At 38.7% G+C, this 19,244-nt stretch overlaps 1 protein-coding gene across 3 annotated transcripts; it reads left to right on the top strand.

Annotated features, from left to right (window-relative positions):
- The first annotated feature begins 1,792 nt into the window (after positions 1–1,792).
- On the top strand, positions 1,793–18,225 carry PSAT1 (phosphoserine aminotransferase 1). Of its 3 annotated transcripts, none has more exons than XM_023943343.2 (9): positions 1,793–2,302; positions 4,435–4,495; positions 5,341–5,410; positions 6,509–6,714; positions 8,148–8,320; positions 9,357–9,526; positions 13,189–13,317; positions 15,810–15,947; positions 16,571–18,225. In XM_023943343.2, exons 1-9 carry the CDS (start codon positions 2,243–2,245, stop codon positions 16,674–16,676), a joined length of 1,113 nt encoding a protein of 370 aa, XP_023799111.2. In that variant the 5' UTR covers positions 1,793–2,242; the 3' UTR covers positions 16,677–18,225. The 3 variants fall into 3 exon arrangements, with proteins under 3 accessions (XP_023799111.2, XP_086725191.1, XP_086725192.1); XM_086869065.1 differs by having other exon boundaries at positions 2,273–2,819; XM_086869066.1 differs by lacking the exon at positions 1,793–2,302 and adding an exon at positions 3,104–3,193.
- Positions 18,226–19,244: the final 1,019 nt, after the last annotated feature.

Here is a 19,244-nt window from a genome sequence, read left to right as displayed (position 1 = left end):
TGCTCTGAGCTGATACCAGCACCAGCTTGCCTCATTTCTATTTTTGTTCTCTAGCTCTTCGTGCCAGCATTTGAAATACTTTTTTAACTCCAAAGTTTTAATTTCCCTTGTGGTTTGTGCCACACAATTAGCATTCAAGATTGACCCTGGTTGGATGTTGAAGCATGTTTTGTAGTAGTGGGCAGGCTTCCTGACCCAGTTCCCCAACCTACACTACTTCTGACTGCTTCCACCAGTTTCCTGGCCAGACTGGAGTTGGAAGTTGCCTCTCTGGGCCTACATAGGTGCTTTAGATTTAATACTGGAAAAAGCCCATATGAGTAGCCTGTATCTTTTGATCCTACTTCTGCTTGAGACCTGAGTGAAAATTAATTTTTAGTCACATCTATGTTGCTACTAAGCATTTCAGTAGAGGTTTCTATTTTATGATAACTAAGGTTAATAACCAGAAGTAACATAGTTAGCGGTGTGAGACATACTTTAAAAATACCTCTGTGTTTTGAAACTAATGTATCCAGCCTGTGATGTCTGTGAAGTTTGCTATCTTCTCTTAAAAACTGCGGAGGTTTCTGGTGTCTGAAAGCAAGTTTGGTAGGTTTTTCTTAAGCTGTAGCAATCATAGAAATGAAAGTTATCTTTACTCTAACATCAACGTCTCTGTTCACAATTTTTTGAACAAAATAACTTCCATAAGATGAAAATCTTTCAACTAAATACCAGATCAGGCTGTGTCTGTAAATTCTTTTTGTGGTTCCAGGTATTGGCTGGCTTGACAGGAAAAGGAACAAATTCAACTAGTCAGTATTTCTTCAGTGAAACAGTTGGTAATGAAAGATGTCATTTTATATCCATCTCAGTATTCACAAAATAATGGACATCAATAATTTCTTTTAAAAATTCAGATTTCTGTACAGATGATTAATGTTGATGATAAGCTTGGTGAACATCCATGAGACTAACATAGGGTCAGGTTATAGGAAACACTGGGCAATCTAGTGTGTTCAAGAGCTGTGCTTTACACAGCTACATACGAGAATTGTGAATCTTGTCCAAGATACTTGGAAATTATGGGACTGTAATGCCCATCTGTTTTCAGTTATACCTCATGGCAACTTCTGTGAACTGACTTGGGCAAAATGTTTTGCCCTGAAACAATCACAAAAAAATTGAATGAGCTGAAGTCTCTTTCTCTCAGTTACAACAGTTTTGGTGTAATACCTTTGTGTTTTCAATTAACCAAAGTACCCGTGGAAGGAATGCTTTAGTATTCAGGGATATTAAAAAAAAGTACTTAAATGTAGTATTTTAATATTTAATGAAAGAGTGGGTTGTTTTGGGTGGTTTTTTTTTTGTAACTAATACCTAAAAATAAGACACGTAAGTATAACTTTTGCACAAATTACTCAAGATTTTGAACTCTTGGATTTAATGAAAAGTAAAAAGATACCATGGAGCACATTAAAAGAGTGAAAGAGTGCATCAAGCAGTTGTGTCTGTGCATGTGTGTGCGCGTTTGTGTCTTCCTACGTGTGCCTGTGTGCCTCTGACGCCCACCCCCGCCGGCTCTTGTGCGCTGCGCCCGCCGGGGCTCGCTGTGGGGACCCCGCGGAGCGCCGCGGCCCGGCCACCCCCCTCACACCGCCCGGCCCTCCACTCACACCGCCCGGCCGCCCCCCTCACACCGCCCGGCCCTCCCCTCACACCGCCCGGCCGCCCCCCTCACACCGCCCGGCCGCCCCCCTCACACCGCCCGGCCCTCCCCTCACACCGCCCGGCCACCCTCCTCACACCGCCCGGCCCTCCCCTCACACCGCCCGGCCGCCCCCCTCACACCGCCCGGCCGCCCCCCTCACACCGCCCGGCCCTCCCCTCACACCGCCCGGCCACCCTCCTCACACCGCCCGGCCCTCCCCTCACACCGTCCGGCCGCCCCCCTCACACCGCCCGGCCCTCCCCCTCACATCGCCCGGCCCTCCCCCTCACACCGCCCGGCCCTCCCCTCACATCGCCCGGCCCTCCCCCTCACACCGCCCGGCCGCCCTCCTCACACCGCCCGGCCCTCCCCCTCACATCGCCCGGCCCTCCCCCTCACACCGCCCGGCCCTCCCCTCACCGCCTCCCCGCGGTCGCGGTGCCAATGGGCGGCCGGGACAGGGGTGGAAGGTGCCGGGCCCCGGCGGCCGCGGGTTTATAGCGGAGGGGTTGACGGTGTGGCCGCAGCAGAAGTGGCAGCATCGGAGTGATGGAGAGCGGACGGCAGGTTGCGAACTTCGGCGCCGGGCCGGCGAAGCTGCCGCGCTCCGTGAGTAGGGGCCGGGCTGGGGCACGGCGAGCCTGGGTGTCCTCGTCCCCCCGGCTCTCCGCGGGATTCCGGCTGCAAAGCGAAGTCTGGGGAAACTAGTAAATAGTAATTACAGAAGTTTACCCGCACAGCGCCGAAACCTCGTGTCTTCTCCTCCAACGAACTGCAACAATAAGCTCGGATTTTTGGTAGCGAGCTCGAGTGTAGTTCTCGGAATATTCTATAGGGTTTTTTTGGTTTATTTACTTTTTCTTTTTTCTTTTTTCTTTTTTTCCCTGCTGGATGATAAGGCACCAGCACCTATATGATTAGTTTTGGGATGGGAAGTAGGACCTAAGCGCACACTCTGTGGAGTGTGAGATTTGTCAGTTGATAAATAGCATGGTAATTCCCTGAGACGCCTTTTTATAAGAAGTTATAGTGAGTGAATGTGGTGTACACTCAACCTTCTGGGAAGTTGCATCAGCAGCTATGGATTATCCAGTTACATATGGAGAGGGGTGGTTTCTGTCGAACTGTACGTATCTGACTTTCATTTTAAGGGTTATCTGCTGTGGATTTTTTTTTGTTGTTGTTGTTGTTTTCTTCGTTCCTTTCATAGTATTCTTCGTTATTTGATGTGTTACTTCTTTAAAAAAATTCTTTACATGAACAGATTTGTTGCGGAACAACTTTCTTTTTTTTTTTATTTGTTTGGGTTTCTTTCCCCTTCTGTCTCTTTTCTCGAGGAAATGTCCTTTGTGGATAAGGTTGCAAAGAAATTTGTTGCAAAGAAATTTCTTGTTCTCTGTCGGGCTCTAGATTCCAAAAGGGGCTCTCGCAGGCACTGCCGCACTACCAGCTCTCTGACAGAGACGGCTTAAAACAGGATTTAAGATTTGAGGAGTGCAGGTGGGCACAGCTGAGCTCGCTATTATTAATCTGTTTTTCCTCTTGAAAATGCAGTGCTCTTGTGTGGACTGCTGTATCACCTCGATGTTTTGTTTCTCTTGATTGTGGGCTGATGCTGCCCATAAAGCATTCAGACTCGGTGAGGCAAGAAGATGGAGCAATTCATAGATTATAATGGGTGTCATAGATGTCTGTTGTGAGGCATGTGCAGATTTTCTGATGAAGAATGTTACTAACAGGATTGGATTTTATCAGGCAGTTTAGCAAGCATTACTCTAAACAGTCTGTGTGTTCTGCCATACTTTTTTTGCCTCTTTCTCTGGCATGGAAAAGTTCGCTTATAAAATGTGGTGGTTAAAACTTCACAGATCTTAGTTGACCTTTTGGTAGCCAGTTGTTACAGTTGACAGGCCATGCAGACACCCTGTCAGCAAGGCAGATTTCTTGTTCCTGAAATTGCCCAGAGAGTGCAGTTTCTTGTCAGATCCTAGGGTTCATGCACACAGCATTTGTTTGGTGGCTGTTGTACTGGGGCTCCCTCTTCTCCTGCTTCTTCAGGAACAGCCAAGAGTGTTCTGGCTCTCAGACAAGAATTTACCAAAATCAGAAGCTGCAGATCCATTGGTTAGAATCTAATGCTACTTTGTTGATATTCAAGAGCTAGGGGAGAAGGCAGGAAAAAAATGGATGTCTGAAGCAGTGCTTGGCTAGGATTTTAGTGATCTGGTTTTTTTGGTTGTCTCAAAATTTTGCTTATTTCTTAACTCTCAATAAGATAAAGACTCATCTTCCAAAAGTGTGGAAATTAATTAATTTTCTTCAATACTTCAGCTGTCCTCTTTGTACAAGTCAAGTGAAAGGACGCAGAATGAAATGGTGGGAGTGGGTATTTAAAATGCTTGATTAGAAAGAGTATGTATACAAATATTAGAGGTTCTGTAAGGGTTTAGAGTTCCATTCAATGCCTAGAAGTTGTTCAGAAATCTGGAAATGTTGCATTTGAAATAATAATTTAAAACATGGTTTCCACAACAAGCATATGATATAAGTTTGCTATTTTATGGAAAGCCTTAAGCTTCTAGGTATAACAAAATTGAATTAGTGACTATACTTCTGTTAATCTCACTTGACAAATGTCAAGTTATTGCAATTGGGGCAGCTGGCATAGGCATGATGCATCAGAGACTCCAGATAGTGGAAAGTTCCCTTAATTTATTTCTGGATTTTTTTTCTATTGATAGGTATTATTAGAAGCACAGAAAGAATTGGTGGACTACAAAGGACTTGGTATAAGTGTTCTTGGTAAGACTTAAAAAAAAATCTACATTTTTCATGATTTTGATGTTTAACTGAATTGTTTAATAAGACTTTCTGATCTTGGTATTTTAGCTCCATTTCTCATACCTGTGTGTCTGTGTAGATGTGTATAGATACCATACAGATGTACAGCATCCTTCCTAGTAGGAAGGCAGTGCTCTCCTGTGATAAGGAGGAAGTGTCTTCTGTGCCATATGGGTAGCTCCCTGGCTTTTCAGCCCAGTTGCACAAAAGATTTATGCACCAGGACAAGCGAGCATTTTATTAGCCTATGAAACAGATTAGTTGCTAAAAGTGGAACGTGCAGCTGTCTCCTCACAATTCAGATTAATGTTTAAATTGTACACTTACACATGGAAGACAGCCTAGGATTTAAAAGGAATTATTGTGTAATTGTCCTTAATGTTTAATTAGCTTTGCTGTGTGAAGAAGCCTTGCTAAAGGTAAGAGAACAAAACAAACTCCTTTGCTTTATTATATACTTCTCACAGCATAAGCAGCAGAGAAGGTTCTTAGCATGAGGAAAAATGAAACCTTTCTAAAGGCTATTTTTTTGCCCTCAAATGTGGTTGTTCCTAGTTGTAATGTTATATGGGTGCCAAATGTCAATGAGCAGTATTTGCCTGTATCTGGACAAGACTGCAGGTGTAAGTCTTCCGTGGGTATTTTAGGGTATTTCTGTACTTAAAGAGGAGTAGGAACTGGGAACGACAGCCTTCAGGCATTTTGGGTCTGTAGTGTAAAAGGTTTAGAGCTTAACACAATTTTAAAATCAAATTAATGTATTACCACCTTATTTCATGTTTTTTCTTGTCTCTATTCCACTGAAGAAATGAGCCATCGGTCCTCAGATTTCACAAAAATTTTAAATACAACTGAGAACCTCATGCGTGAATTGCTGTAAGTGAATTACTTTCTGCTTATTTTTATGTTATGTGTGTGCTAGTTGCATCAGTAATGTCTAATGTGGAGATCTTTCCCTGAAAGGACCTCTTTGATGGTGTTTTTCATGCATGAATACTGTGTATCCTAGAGTAATAACCTTGGGGAGGACACTGATCTTCTGTTTGATTCTTACATTTTTGAACGTGACAAAGGGTTCTTACTGGGTTAAAACTGATGTTTTTTATATATCTAGCTGAGTTTGTTTTGAAATTTTGATTTTTGTCATACCTTCATAGAATTTATGAAGGACCTACAAGAAATAAGTGCAAACAATAAAAATAAGTTCTCTAGTGGTATAAATGTGATCTGCATGTTGCCCATAAGTCTTATTTTATTAACAAAAGCTCTGTGGATCAATGTTAGAATCACTGATCAAGAGACCTTTTCCTATTTGTAGAATGACACATTTTAAAAATTTTGAAATAAATATATAACGGATTAGAATTACTCTTCTTATAGTAGTTAATAATACTGGTCATTTAACAAAAACACTTGACCCTCAGTTACAGCCAGAATCATTGATGAAGGGATTTTAATGAATAATTTGGATATGTAATTTTTGTGATTGCATGAGCAGCTCTTTATTGCACGTTCTCTGCATTTATGCTTTACTGTACTGTTGCACTTTCAGACTGAAGGTTCTCAAAGCTGAGTGCTACTGTAAGCACTTCTGTGTTCTTAGCCTGACAGAAAAGTCATGAGGCTAGCAATAGATGAAATTAAAAGCCAAGATTAATTGTGAGGAATATCTCTCAAGTTCGTGTGTAGAGCTACTTAGGAGTGAGTTTGTTTAATGCTGTCCCAGGCTTGGGGACAGAAAGCTTTTTTCCAGCAAATTTTTATCACTAAAATTCATAGCATTTACTCTTAAATATTTAAGTTGTTTGTCAAGACTAGTGCTGAGGTAAGTTACTGGGACTTGATCTAAACTCTAGGCAAAGAGTCTTCAAAAATGACAGCTTTCTTTCTCAGTCACAGTTAAATGCATAGTATCAAGTTGTATGCATCCTATGTCATCTGGGAATAACATAAATGGTTATTTCTTTTATGCAGAAATATACCAGACAACTACAAAGTTATTTTCCTTCAAGGAGGTGGATCTGCTCAGTTCAGCGCAGTCCCTCTTAACCTTATTGGTTTAAAGGAGGGAAGACAGGCAGATTATGTGGTTACTGGAGGCTGGTCGGCAAAAGCAGCTAAAGAAGCAGAGAAGTATGCCAAAGTAAATATCGTTCATCCCAAATTAGGAGCCTATACAAGTAAGTTGATGATTGCATCTATCTATGTGAATGCTTAGCTTTTTGACTTGCTCTAAAAGTGGACCCAATGTAGTTATAGGGCTGTTGAATGTTAACTAGAGTTGATTGCCAGCATCAAAAGAATGTTTGCTGCATCTCACCTTGTCCACCACTGGGAGTTTTATTAAATGGCTTAACAGTTTCCACCAGAAAAAAGAAATGGGGCTGAGCAGATGCCAGAAAATGAGTGGCAAGAAACAAATGTCTAAGTAGGAAAAGTGGTCTGGGCTCTCTCTGTTCTTTTAATATTTAACTGAGTTCTTAAGCTATTCACAGGGATATTGTGAGGTATTTCGATTTCATGTACACTTGGTAATGAGATTGCTGTAAAAGTCAGAAGCAGGTCTGAGATTTTAAGCTTATTTACCCAGGAGAGACCTGAAATCTGTCACCTCCTTTTAAATTTCCTAAATTATATTCTTTCCCACCACAGTGTCAGTGAATATGCATAAATAATCTTGGAGCAGGAATACATGAGATGTAGTTTCTATTCCTGCTAGTCTTGCTCACTTTTCTTTCCTCTGGTCCAAATTGCAACACTTGAACTAAAAAGAGTGGCAGCAAGAAAGACAAATAATATCCCCACATAAGTTAGTGTATTAAGTGGTGATTAAGGCACTAACTTGGAAAGTAAGTTTATATATTGTGAGGCACAGGAAGGAATTGAACCTAGGACTTTCCAGTCTTGGGGAGTGTAATTCAGCATTCTGTAGCTGTAGATAAGAGGAGAGGCAGTAAATAAAGCTGGAAGCAATAGCACCATCTCCCACCCCTCCCTTCACCTCCCATTAGGTCCCAGAGGAGAAAAGAAAAGAAGAGCAACTATTTGTTCTATGCCAAATCTGTTCTGTGCTGTCAGGACATGCCTGTATATTGCCTGTTGACAGAGGAAATCTTAGTTTTGTAAATCAGTTGCAAAGCTTAAAATGGGAGAAAGGTAGGTAACCTTGTGTTTGTTCAGCTTGGGCAAGACTTAAAAGCTTCTGAGATTGCACAGAAAGAGAGCTTTAGAGAACTTTGCCAGTGAGAATTTGCATGTTCTAGTGGTTCCAAAGGCAGCAAGAAGATTCTTGGGCTCAGTGTTTGAATTCTTCTGAAATGCTGTTTTGAACCCCTTAGGGCAGTAGTTTGTAGTCTGGAATTACAAACTGGATGGAAATAATTTAAAGAATAAGGGGTGAAAAACAAAGGTTTTGCAAACTTAATGATGGCTCACCAGAGAACTTTGGGAATGCATGGGTGTATTGGCTTTGCAGGTACATTATCTTCCTGGTAACAGCATGGTTAATAGTCTATATAGCAAAATTGATTTTGGTTTACACTTAAGTTTCTTCAGGTAAAACTGCATGCCAGGAAGTCTCCAGTGACCTCTGGGTTTATTTTTTGTTTCTTAGGCATTCCTGACCCAAGCACTTGGAATCTTAATCCAGATGCATCGTATGTGTATTATTGTGCTAATGAAACTGTCCATGGTGTGGAGTTTGACTTTGTACCTGATGTCAAAGGAGCAGTCTTGGTTTGTGATATGTCATCGAACTTCCTGTCCAAACCTGTGGATGTTTCCAAGGTAAATAACTGGACACAGTGACTACACATAAAGTATTTTCAAAATTTAATATACTGCAGCACTTTGAAATGTCTGGATGGCTAGAGATACTGAGCAGTGAATTATTTGAATATTAGTGAATTGTTTTGTTAATTGAGTATCTGATGATGGATAGAAGTGTTGAAATTTCAGGTCTGAGATTTCAATTTGTATTTGTTTTCCTTTTTCTCATAAAAACATACTTAACTAATTATGTTGAAATAGTTCATGGAAATAGCTGCCCAAGATTATTTAGCTACTGTGTGATCTTCACTGATGAAGAAAATACCTGCTAAAATAAAATAACAGCTAAAATAAATATCTTCTAAATCATATTTATTCTGTAGATAGTGTATAGCTAGAGCAGGGTACTGTGAATCAGTTTTTTAATCGTGCCTCTAACATGAAAAATCTGTAACCTCTTTTACACTCCTAAAGTTTCCTCTGCCTCATGATTATGATGTCTGTTTCATAGATAGTACAGAGGCAGAACATAGACAATTGCTATGTTTGTAAAGTATACTGTGAGTAGAAGTGTTTCTGACTAGTGAAAAAGCATGTTTGACTTTTCTTACCTGTGTGTAGCAAAAAGGAGTAGTTATTTATGCATTCAACTTGGCTTTTCCTGATCTGCCTCTTTAAACACGTGTATTTTATGATGATTGTTCTGAAATACCAGATGGGTTGAATATACTGTGAACTGTGTAGGAATTTGTTTTTAGTAAATTTGCTTGGAGTAGTGTGAAATTGCAACATGCTGCCTTGAGAATTGTTTGTAGCTATTAAATAAACATTTAGGAAACTGTTGTGAAATTCGTTATGATTATCTTCCGCATCTGAGTAGCCGTAAGTACACTTTGAAGTCAGAACTTCTGCTAACTCTTCTTTTAACCTACAGCTTGCTAATTTTCAACACATTCTCTGTTCTGTTCAGCTGACTAGTATGCCTGGGGTATTACTCAGTAATAAGATCCTCAAGCGAATGCATGTACCAAGATTTTTCTTCTTCCTTTTAAAGTTTGGTGTGATTTTCGCTGGTGCTCAGAAGAACGTTGGCTGTGCTGGAGTTACTGTTGTAATAGTACGTGAGGACTTGCTGGGATTTGCACTGAAGGAATGCCCTGTTGTACTGGATTACAAAACACAGGCAGCAAATAGCTCATTGTATAACACTCCACCATGCTACAGGTAACTCACCCTGCTACGTGATAGCCCTTCCTCAGCAAGCTGTCGCACTGCCATCTGCTGGTCTTATCTAGAAAAGCTTCCAAAGTTGCGTATTTGCCCTCAAGCCACTGGTACGTTGGAGTGTTTCAAGTGATTCCTGTGAAAACATGCGAAGTGTCCAGCCCTGTGACTAGCAGGCTTTGCGTTGCCTAGTGCGACTTAGCCATAGAGGACGTAACCTTTTTCAAAATAAATATTATATGTCGTACCTCCATTATAGAAGTTGCAGGATGCAGTTCTGGTTTACATGAGCACAGCTCTAGTCAATTCATGGTGATGTTTCTGTCATTGCAAGGAAGTAATTTGGCACTAAGACTTGCTCCTTGATCACTAAATACAGTTTGATTTAATTTCTTCCTGACATTGTTCTCAGCATTTGAACCTCCAGATCCCCACTGACTTTCTTTACTGGAAAATGGTAAATATTATTGTGATTAAAGTTTTAAATAACATAAGATATTGCAAGAATATGTATTCTTCTAATCTTTAAAAATATTTCTTGTTCTTTGTACGTCTTTCACTACTGTTGGTTTTGAAATGAAACTGTTGAATTTTTTTAAAAGGCATTTTAGTAGTTGCTTTGCTTTGCTTTGCTTTGCTTTTTTAGTGGTTGCTCTACTCTTGTAAAATTTTGCACAATTCTTAGACTGCCATCTCATTGTTTGGTTTGGCATCCAAAGATAAAATTGATATATCTAGCAATCAAAATTATAAAATTGCCATGTACCTGAAGGTTTCATTATGTAAGAAGCAGATCAGACTTCAGCTTGCTTTTTAAATATTGCTATCTTGTAGCTTCTGATAACTAGTGAAATGATTCTTTGCTAAAAGAATGTTTAGGTGTTGAGCCAGTGGTATCTACCCGTTCTTAACCTGAAGAATTTTTTTATCAGTGTCCTCTGAAATGATTATTTAAAAAAAGATCTTCAATCTGGGTATATTTTTTCTCCAGAAGCTTTTAAAATTACTTCGGAAATAAAGATTTCTTTTTCATTCAGATAATTTGATAATGCAGTTTTATACTGATGTTTAGTCTCAGCTCTTATAGCTTCTGTGTTCTAGAATTGCAAAGTTAGGTTGCCTAATGATCTCGGAGACATATTAAATGTACTGTATGGGCCTAAAGTTCAGTGATTCCTCTATATAAACTCTATAACCTAATTCCATCATTACAATTAGTGTAATTTCAAATTTTACTGAATTTAAGTGTCTCTGAATCTGCTGATTGTCACAAGCTGCCTATTGCAATGCCATAGGAGCAGCTATCTTTATCAACAGAACAGTGAATCTTGTGAACATTTGTTTATGCCAGATTTTACAGTACAGAACTTCCCCCAAATTGTGTGCATACTGTACAGTATGTAATGCTGTAATTATGTATTCTTACTGGCAGCCCATCTGCCCTGTTGGCTGGGCACACCCAGTGAAAATTAGCTACATACAATGTTTCCAGATTTTGGTCTGATCAATGTAGCTTTGTAACATAGGCAGTATGTTTGTCTTTCTTTTCCAGTGCTCGATGAAACCTCTATTTCATGATCAATTATTTGCCTGACTGCCAAGTCACACATACTGTCTTTGGACACTCTATACTTGAATATGCCAGGTTTTAAGTCCAGCCATTCGTGTTTTCCAAGTACACAGCTATTTCCATTTGAAAAACTGAAGTTCTACTTAATCTCAGTACTTGGACAGTGTTGTTCCTCTGATTTGAAATGCAAAACAAATCAAATTCTGCAGCCTTATTTTAGCCATTGCAAAGAACTTCTGAAAAGAAAGTGCTGCTTTAGCTGTTACTCAGAAACTGACAGTAGCCTTAACAGAGTAGTGGGTGGTTAAGAGAACTGAAAATAAAGTTGAACTAACAGTCTTTCTCCTTTTTCATCACTGTCTTGCCAGATTAAACTTCATGCTGCAGACTCACATTGGAGTACACTCCAGAATCCAGAATGTAAAAGACTGAAATGTTGGCAGGATGCACATCTGTTTGGCTTGGCCTTAACTGCCTGTTCCAGTTTAAGGAACTGGCAAAGCTTCTCAGTTCTCTTTTTCTCTGCTCTTTTCCTTGCACTTGTTAATGGCTTGCTGGCAAACGGGCAGGAAATATTAACTGAATTTGCAAAAGCTACTTCAGCAAGATGTTAAATTAAATTAAGGTGATGCTAATGGCTTTAACCTCATGGCACTACATAGTTGACTCTTTGACCCTAATCTGTTTAGCTAAATTTAACAATGAATGTGCTATAAAATTCTCATTTGCAAGCTCTGAAATGCATTTCGCACTTAAAATTGTTCCAGAAACATTATTTTAATTGACGTAAAAGAAGGATAAAAGATTTCAGCTGTCTGGGTTTTTGTGAATGACTCTAAGGCTGACTTCTAAGATTTCACTTGTCCAAAAAGTTTTGCTCAAGGAAGTGAGGGCAAGAGGTGAATGTAGCCCTGTATATTTGCTAAGGGCATAACCTAATACTTCACTTAAATTCTTTACACTGGAGTAGTTGATAGTGTGTTGTCATAAATGTGACAAGATTATGCTCTCAGAGCTGTAAGGTACTTGCTATAAATGGCAGTCTGTAACCTTGGTTATTCTGCAGCCTTTCTGAAGTGTTCAAGGATTTGGTACTGGCATCCCTTTAGAAATAAAAAGCAGCAAAATTTAAAACAGCCTCCTGCTAGATATGTGTTAGGGAAACTTGCAGGGTAATGTTCTTTGAGCACTCCCTTGGAATCAATAATGAAGGGATTCATAAGAATGAACTTGTTGGATATAGGCCATAAAAACTTGTGAGCAGGTTTTTATGTAAATTGTAGTCGTGGGAAATGTCTGAACTTGAACAAGCTGAGTTTTGTAGCAAAAGCACAAAGGCAAAAAGCCTCAAGGATTTTTTTATGTTGCACTTAGTAACTAGCATTGAAATTCTTGGTCTCAAGCCATGTGATGCCAGTAGGCTTCCAGATCTCTGCTAAGGACTTGACTGGTAACAAATAATTAAGTGTGATACATCATAATTTGTTTTGCCAAACTTCACTGTTCATGTGGGCAAAAGGTGTTTGTAGGCAGAAATAGGATTAGAGTTCTTATTTTTAACATTTGTGAAAATATGGTTAAATTTCTGGCATGATAATGTATATGTACGTGTATTTGAAATTTACTCTTGTATTTTTGCTAGAACAGCTGCACAGGGCAAATGCTATTAACTTTTTTGCTAAATCTGTCTCCTTCTAGGCAGTTGTGTAGTCCCTCTAGGTAGGACCTGACAGGCAGCTATGTAGGCAACGAGTTGGCAGTGCATGCAGCATGTCTGGGGATATCTTTGGGAGCCCTGCAGGGCTGCAGGAAGCCTGCAGGACATGTCCTTCTGTCGTACAAAGGATTAAGCTGGGTCCAACAGATAATGTGTGGCATTTGAATTTCAGGATATTTCATCTGTGTCCAGAAAACATTGTCTGTTTAGAGTTGTTGTGACTTGTAAAATAGTCTAGGTTTTGATTTGTTAATCTTAAGTGCCCTTAAATCAAACATGGCATTTTGTTGCTGAAGAATTCTATGAACTATTAGACAAGACTTAGGTTTTTCCTGTTTGAATAATTTCACTGAAAAATGTTATTTCCTTCTGCAGTATTTATATCATGGGATTGGTACTGGAATGGATAAAGAATAATGGTGGAGCTGCAGCTATGGATAAACTTAGTTTAATCAAGTCACGGATGATTTATGATATTATAGACAAATCTAATGGATTTTATGCGTAAGTTGCAATGCTTTTCTCCTTTGTTCAATATTTGCTACATAGCCAAACTTTCATAACTTTTGAGAGTTTAATTGTGTTTTTGAAGTCACCTTTTTTGAGGACTTCTAGAGATACTATTTGTGCAAACCATTTACTTGGTAAGTGTCCAAGGTTAAGTATCATTCCAGTAGGAAGTTATTTCAGCTTACCTTGTGTGGATCAGTAGTGAACACTACAAAAAACGTATTCTAAAATTAATGAAATGGGGACATGGGAGAAGAATATACAAGAAATAGATACTCAGATTCTGGTTTGTATGCGTACTGAATCTCTTGGGGAAATATAGGCCAAAACAAAGAAAAATTGCATGTAAGAAATTGTAGAGACACCTTTGCATTCTATTTCCCCAACCACCTTTCAGAATTCAAAGACTCTGCTTTTTCTCTGTCAAGCAGAGCATTTTATTAGCTAATTATGCTAAGTTCTGAAACACTTCCTGAAATAAAATAGAAAGATCAGACCTCAAAGTGGAATACATTTCCTGTATGTACTTCATGCACAGTTTATTTTCTTCAGTTATTTTTGCTGCCTTTCCAAAGCAGTTTTAACACTCTTGACTTCTACATAGAATTGCAAGGTATTTTTGAGCTCACAGGACCTATGCATAGCTAAAACCTGATTCTGTAATAATTATAATATTTGCCAAGCTCAGACTACTAATTGACCATGAAACAAAATACTTTCCTTCACCTTCAGTGTAAAAGCAACAGTGCAGGGACCTAATTTATCTTCAAGTCAAAGTTAAGATAGAGCAAATTAAATTTGGATTTTAAATTAAAGCTGTCTGCAATCATAATTGGTAGGGATAAAGTTTCATCATAATATTTAATACATTCTTCTTATCCATTTAGTTAATGAGAACAGCTTTGCCTTTAGTATCATCATGATCAGGATTGTGATCCTACTCCAGGGAAATCCTGGGGGTTTTTCATAAACGTCAGAAAGCAAATGAAGCCTTGAAAAAAACATTTTGTGACAAACAAAAATCTATATCTGGCAAGCTGGTCTGTAAGGCAGTGAGTGGGAAATGCAATGCAAATTGGATGGTAAATAGTCAATTGGGAAAGCAGAACAAGCTTCACTAACTGAGCTGTATGCAGCTTCCTAAGCAATACAGTTAAGACTGTGAATTTTTTAATTGTATCTATAACTAAAAGGAAGACTTAATTTGAAGCTGCCTTCCCAGCTGTAACGTGGCACTTAATCTGTGGCATGCTTCCCTGAGTAAGCCATGTGACAAGCCATTTAGCAAATGGAGCCTTTCTTCCATGAAGTGCTCTGTGCCATTTGTAGTTTGTTTTTCAACGTCTGTGCACTGAGTGCACCACTAGCATTAGTAGCAGCTGGATATTCTAAAAACTAAAGCATGGCTGCAGTAATTCAGATATGGGAGTGCTTAGAAGCATAGGCCTTTTTGAACATTATTTTCCTGGTTGGACCTGAGGTAGAAGATTTGTACAGGCAGGTTTTATGGATCTTTTTTTCTTTTCATCATGGAGACCTCTGGACAAAAGAACAAGAGAGGAATTAAAAGGAATGGTACTCATTCTTTTCCAAATAGTGTAATAATAGGTATGAAATTAACATGCAGTTTATGAAAACTCATTTCTATTGAATGCCTGCAAGAATCTACATCACAGCCTTAGAAAAAAATAAATCTGAAGGCTTCATATCTTCATTATAACTAGAAACACTAAAAAAAAAGATATTTAAATCTTCTCTTCCTCCCCTATAATTTCTTACCTTCATAAAATTGTTGAAGAGAAATTATACATGTCTTCAGTTTTCCACTTTGGATTAAATGGGATTTTAGGATATTAAGGAACTGTGATGCATCTCATGTAATGTTGTGGCCATGTATGCAGTGAAATATTTGTTCTAGACTACCTCTTCTCTACTTCATGATTCCAAGTAATGCTCATTTAGAAGATGGTCTGAAATCACTGGCAGAAGTTTCTAATGTCTATGAAAATTTATTTATGCTGCATTCTTATACTTCCTTTAGTTCTGTTTAGCTGAGTGTAATTCTGGTAGCACTTTTGACTAGTTGAGAAGCGTCAGTCTTTGAAGAGGAAGAGAAGAAACTGCTTTAGACTTAGTTAAAATTCCTCACCTATCCTAAGTAACTACTTTATTTATTTTTTTTTCTTTTCTTTTTTCTTTTTTTTTCCTTTAATTTGGTCTGTATACAAGCCTCATGTTCATTTCTCTGGCACAATTTTGAGTATGTCCAGAAGGGTTAATAAGCCTTCCACTTTACCACTTCCATTATTATACTTGGTTAAAAAAGGAAGGTTGCTATCTTTCACAGAAAGTAATGACAATTTCAGTTATAAAGGATTGACTTTGGTTCTAAACAGGTGTGATTATTTACTTGCTCAAACTGCAAATAGCTGAAATATAAATTAAGCACAAAGTGGATTAAGCATTATATTCTGCAACCTTTTTAGATGTCCAGTGGAGAGAAAGAACCGAAGCAGAATGAATGTACCTTTCCGCATTGGCAGTGTCAAGGGCGATGAAGCCCTGGAAAAGAAATTTCTTGAGAAGGCTGTGGAACTTAACATGATATCTCTGAAAGGACATCGGTAAGTATTAGTCAAGTGAAATCTCTGTCCTGTGCAGGATAAACTATTACTGCAGTGGTACAGCATCAGGCATTGTGCATTGACTTGCCAGCCTTTCTTACGCATAAGCTGTTCCACATACTGGTTTGGCAACACTTGAGAATAGCAGTCTAGAGATTGTAATCAGAGATTGCTGGTGGCTCAGCAATCTGCTTAGGTGAAGTGGTGGGCTTCACAGAGCTTTATCCTTAATTCTGCTTTCTCCTGCAAATCTGTCTCTTTGCAGATGCCAAAGAAGATATCTTTTGAGGTCAGATTGTATCAGTGTGTAAAGCCTCTCAGGTTGCTTGTCTACCTGGTTGCAAGAGTTCTTTCCCATGTTCAGTAGTGTTTGTGGGATAAGTTTTTTTGATATCATTGGGCTACAGCTTTGGAGCTGCAAATAACTAATAAATACTAAGCTTCTCTAGATTGCAAGCCTGCCTTGAAGAATTAAATATTGCTTCTCATGCACATAGATGTAAATTTTTATCATTTTGGAGTAGGTATAGATTTAACTATCTCTGACTTCTACTAATGTCTTTTTTAGAACATACAAAACTTTCCTGGTTTTTTTTTTTCCCCCTCTCCTATTTTCAATTCAGGTCTGTGGGAGGAATCCGTGCCTCTTTATATAATGCGGTGACTGTAGAAGATGTTCAGAAGCTTGCAACATTCATGAGAAGCTTCATGCAGATGCATCAGTCATAAATGCCCATGGGTTGGAGCCATGCTGCACATCCATGAAATTAAAGCTAAAGGGTTTTAACATTACTGTGGTACTGTACAGCTGTAGCGCACAAGTTTTATTTTCTTTTAGTACCTGTAGTAATTTCAATTAACTGAATGGGACAGAGGCTCAGTCTTGCAATGATGTGGCAACTTTGGCTTTGCTGAAGGTGAGGATCCCCAGACTGATCATGATTGATAGGAAAATTTGAAAATGTGTGGTTAAAACATGAATAACATTGTAAGGTGCTATGGATCTGAGTCTGTTTCTCACCTCTATTTACAAATGACTTCAACAATGCCTCCTTTTTAGTAAAATTCAGAAAGCATTATTTGTCATAAGCTCTCTGTAATGCTTTACAAATACTCTGTGGGTGCACAATGAAGGTAAACTAGCACAGTCTCTAGGGACATCTAGTTGGTTTATGGGGTATCTTCCAGCAGTGTGCCACCAGTAGTATTGAAAAGTTAACATCAGCATTCCTAACTTGAGGATCTGGCCTTCAGACTACTGCTCCAATACTAGAAGTACTATCATAACCATTGCAAGTAATTGTGAATAAAGTCTGCAGGACTGGGCTTTTCTTCCTATCAACATTTATTACTTTAAAGCTAAGATTAATGAGTCTGACTAAATCAATTTCTAAGATGTTTTTTATTTCCCTATGCATTTTGTATATTAAACTCCTAGTTTATTAATGTTATATTCTTATTTTGGAGCATGCATATTTGCTGCTGCAAGAAATCTGCTTTTCATTTCTTAACGTTGTGCCAGACTGGATTGCTGTATTACACTCAATGGGCCTGTGACTTTCTCTGCACTGACTTTGAGCCCGAAGTGCAGCAGACTTCTTTGTCTGGTGTTCTTAAGTGGTTTCCATGTCTACTTGCCCCAGTATTTGTTCTAACTTTTCATTCTTTCAGTTCTGTAGCCTTTTATATGTGGAACTTTGTCCAGCTGGAGTAAATAATAATCTTCTCTGTCTTTTGCTGATGCTATAGTGTACTTTTGGTCCCACTTTCTCACTTGGTCCTTCTAGCTTATTGCAGACTTTGGAGTACTCTGGGCTAGAGAGGTCACTCATTATGCAAAGATTTTCAGAAGATCCCCTGTTAAAGAACCCTTGAGTTACTTTTTTTTCTCAGCTTGTGACTTTACTGCAAATGCCCATATGTTGACCTTAATCTCCTATTTTAACTTGTGTAGAAGCTATCTGCTACTGTCAGGGTGCTTAGCATTACTACAGCTGGTTTCAGACTAAACTCTTTGGCACACAATGGGGATTTCTTTTTATTTTTAATTTTTGTGTAATGTCAGTATAGTGGTAACAATTTATTAATGATAATGATGTACTGTCCCTTTGTTGATAGAACCTCAGAGCAAGTCAGTGGAATGTTCTAGAGTTAAGTTACATTCCTATCTGAAAAGTCATCATTTTAAGACTGCTGTTTGGAGATTTTTGTCAACTTAGTGTAACTCAAAGTAAGTAAATTACGCAAAAAAATAAAATTTAATCATGTCATGATGTAACATGCCATTGTGTCTGAAACTTATTGATTTTGTCACTTTCAGGATGAAAATCAAGACTAATGTGTGTTAGAATTTTAGATTCTGGTATACTCCTTTTCCCTAAAAAGCAAGCTTCCCTCATGGATGTTTTATTTCTTTCCAAGAAGAGTCTTTCCAATAGAAGCCATGGAAACAAAACTACTATTATGAATGCTTAAAGAACCCTTTTTGCCATGCCAAATATGAATATCTGATTTGGATTCCATATTAAGCTTTTTAACTTTTTAAATTTATTTTTCTGAGTTTTGTGTACTTGCTTTCAGCTGTAGCTCTGGCTTATCGCTTTCCAAAAAATAGCCAACCTTTCTATTTTATAATAGACTTGCATTCTCTTAGCAAGCATGCTTTTTTGTGTGTTTACAAAAACCCTTGCACTGATTTGTGCAGCTGATTCATGAGTCCAACAAGGAACCTCTTGCTGGTTCTGAATTGTGCCTAGCATCTTGTCAATTTTTTTTTAACACAGTAAGGCGTTAAAATTATGTCAAATTACAATACAAAGTGACAACTGCATTAAGCAGACAGCGGTTGACTGAATATCAAGTGAGGGGCATACAGGAATACTGGGAACACAGAAGCATGTCCTGAATGAATTATTTACTTGAGGTTTCTTTCAGACTAATTCATGAAGCAATTCTAGCCTTCCAAGCTGTTTGTCTGTACTTGGGTTTTGAGCCCTCATGGATAGCGAAATCCTGATTCCCCCATATCAGACTGGTAGAAGGAATTTTAGGACCTGTTGCTGAGACTCCTGGTCTTTTTTTCTCATCAGCACTTACAAGCTGGGTCAGTAATTTCAGTGTTTGGCAGCAGGGCTCTTTTGGTATGATATGAATACTCCAGAGACATTGAAAGGTGTTAAAATACTGGTTTCACCTGAAAGAGAGGGAATTATGAGTTCTTTTCACTTCTTTCAGTCTTTCAATTTTTTTTCTAGTGAATCATCTCCCAGCTCTTGTGTTTGATTTCACAAAAGCACA

Source organism: Cyanistes caeruleus, chromosome Z, assembly GCF_971803275.1.
Source record: "Cyanistes caeruleus chromosome Z, bCyaCae1.hap1.1, whole genome shotgun sequence".
Taxonomy (NCBI): Eukaryota; Metazoa; Chordata; class Aves; order Passeriformes; family Paridae; genus Cyanistes; species Cyanistes caeruleus.
This window is presented reverse-complemented; position numbering and strand designations above follow the sequence as displayed.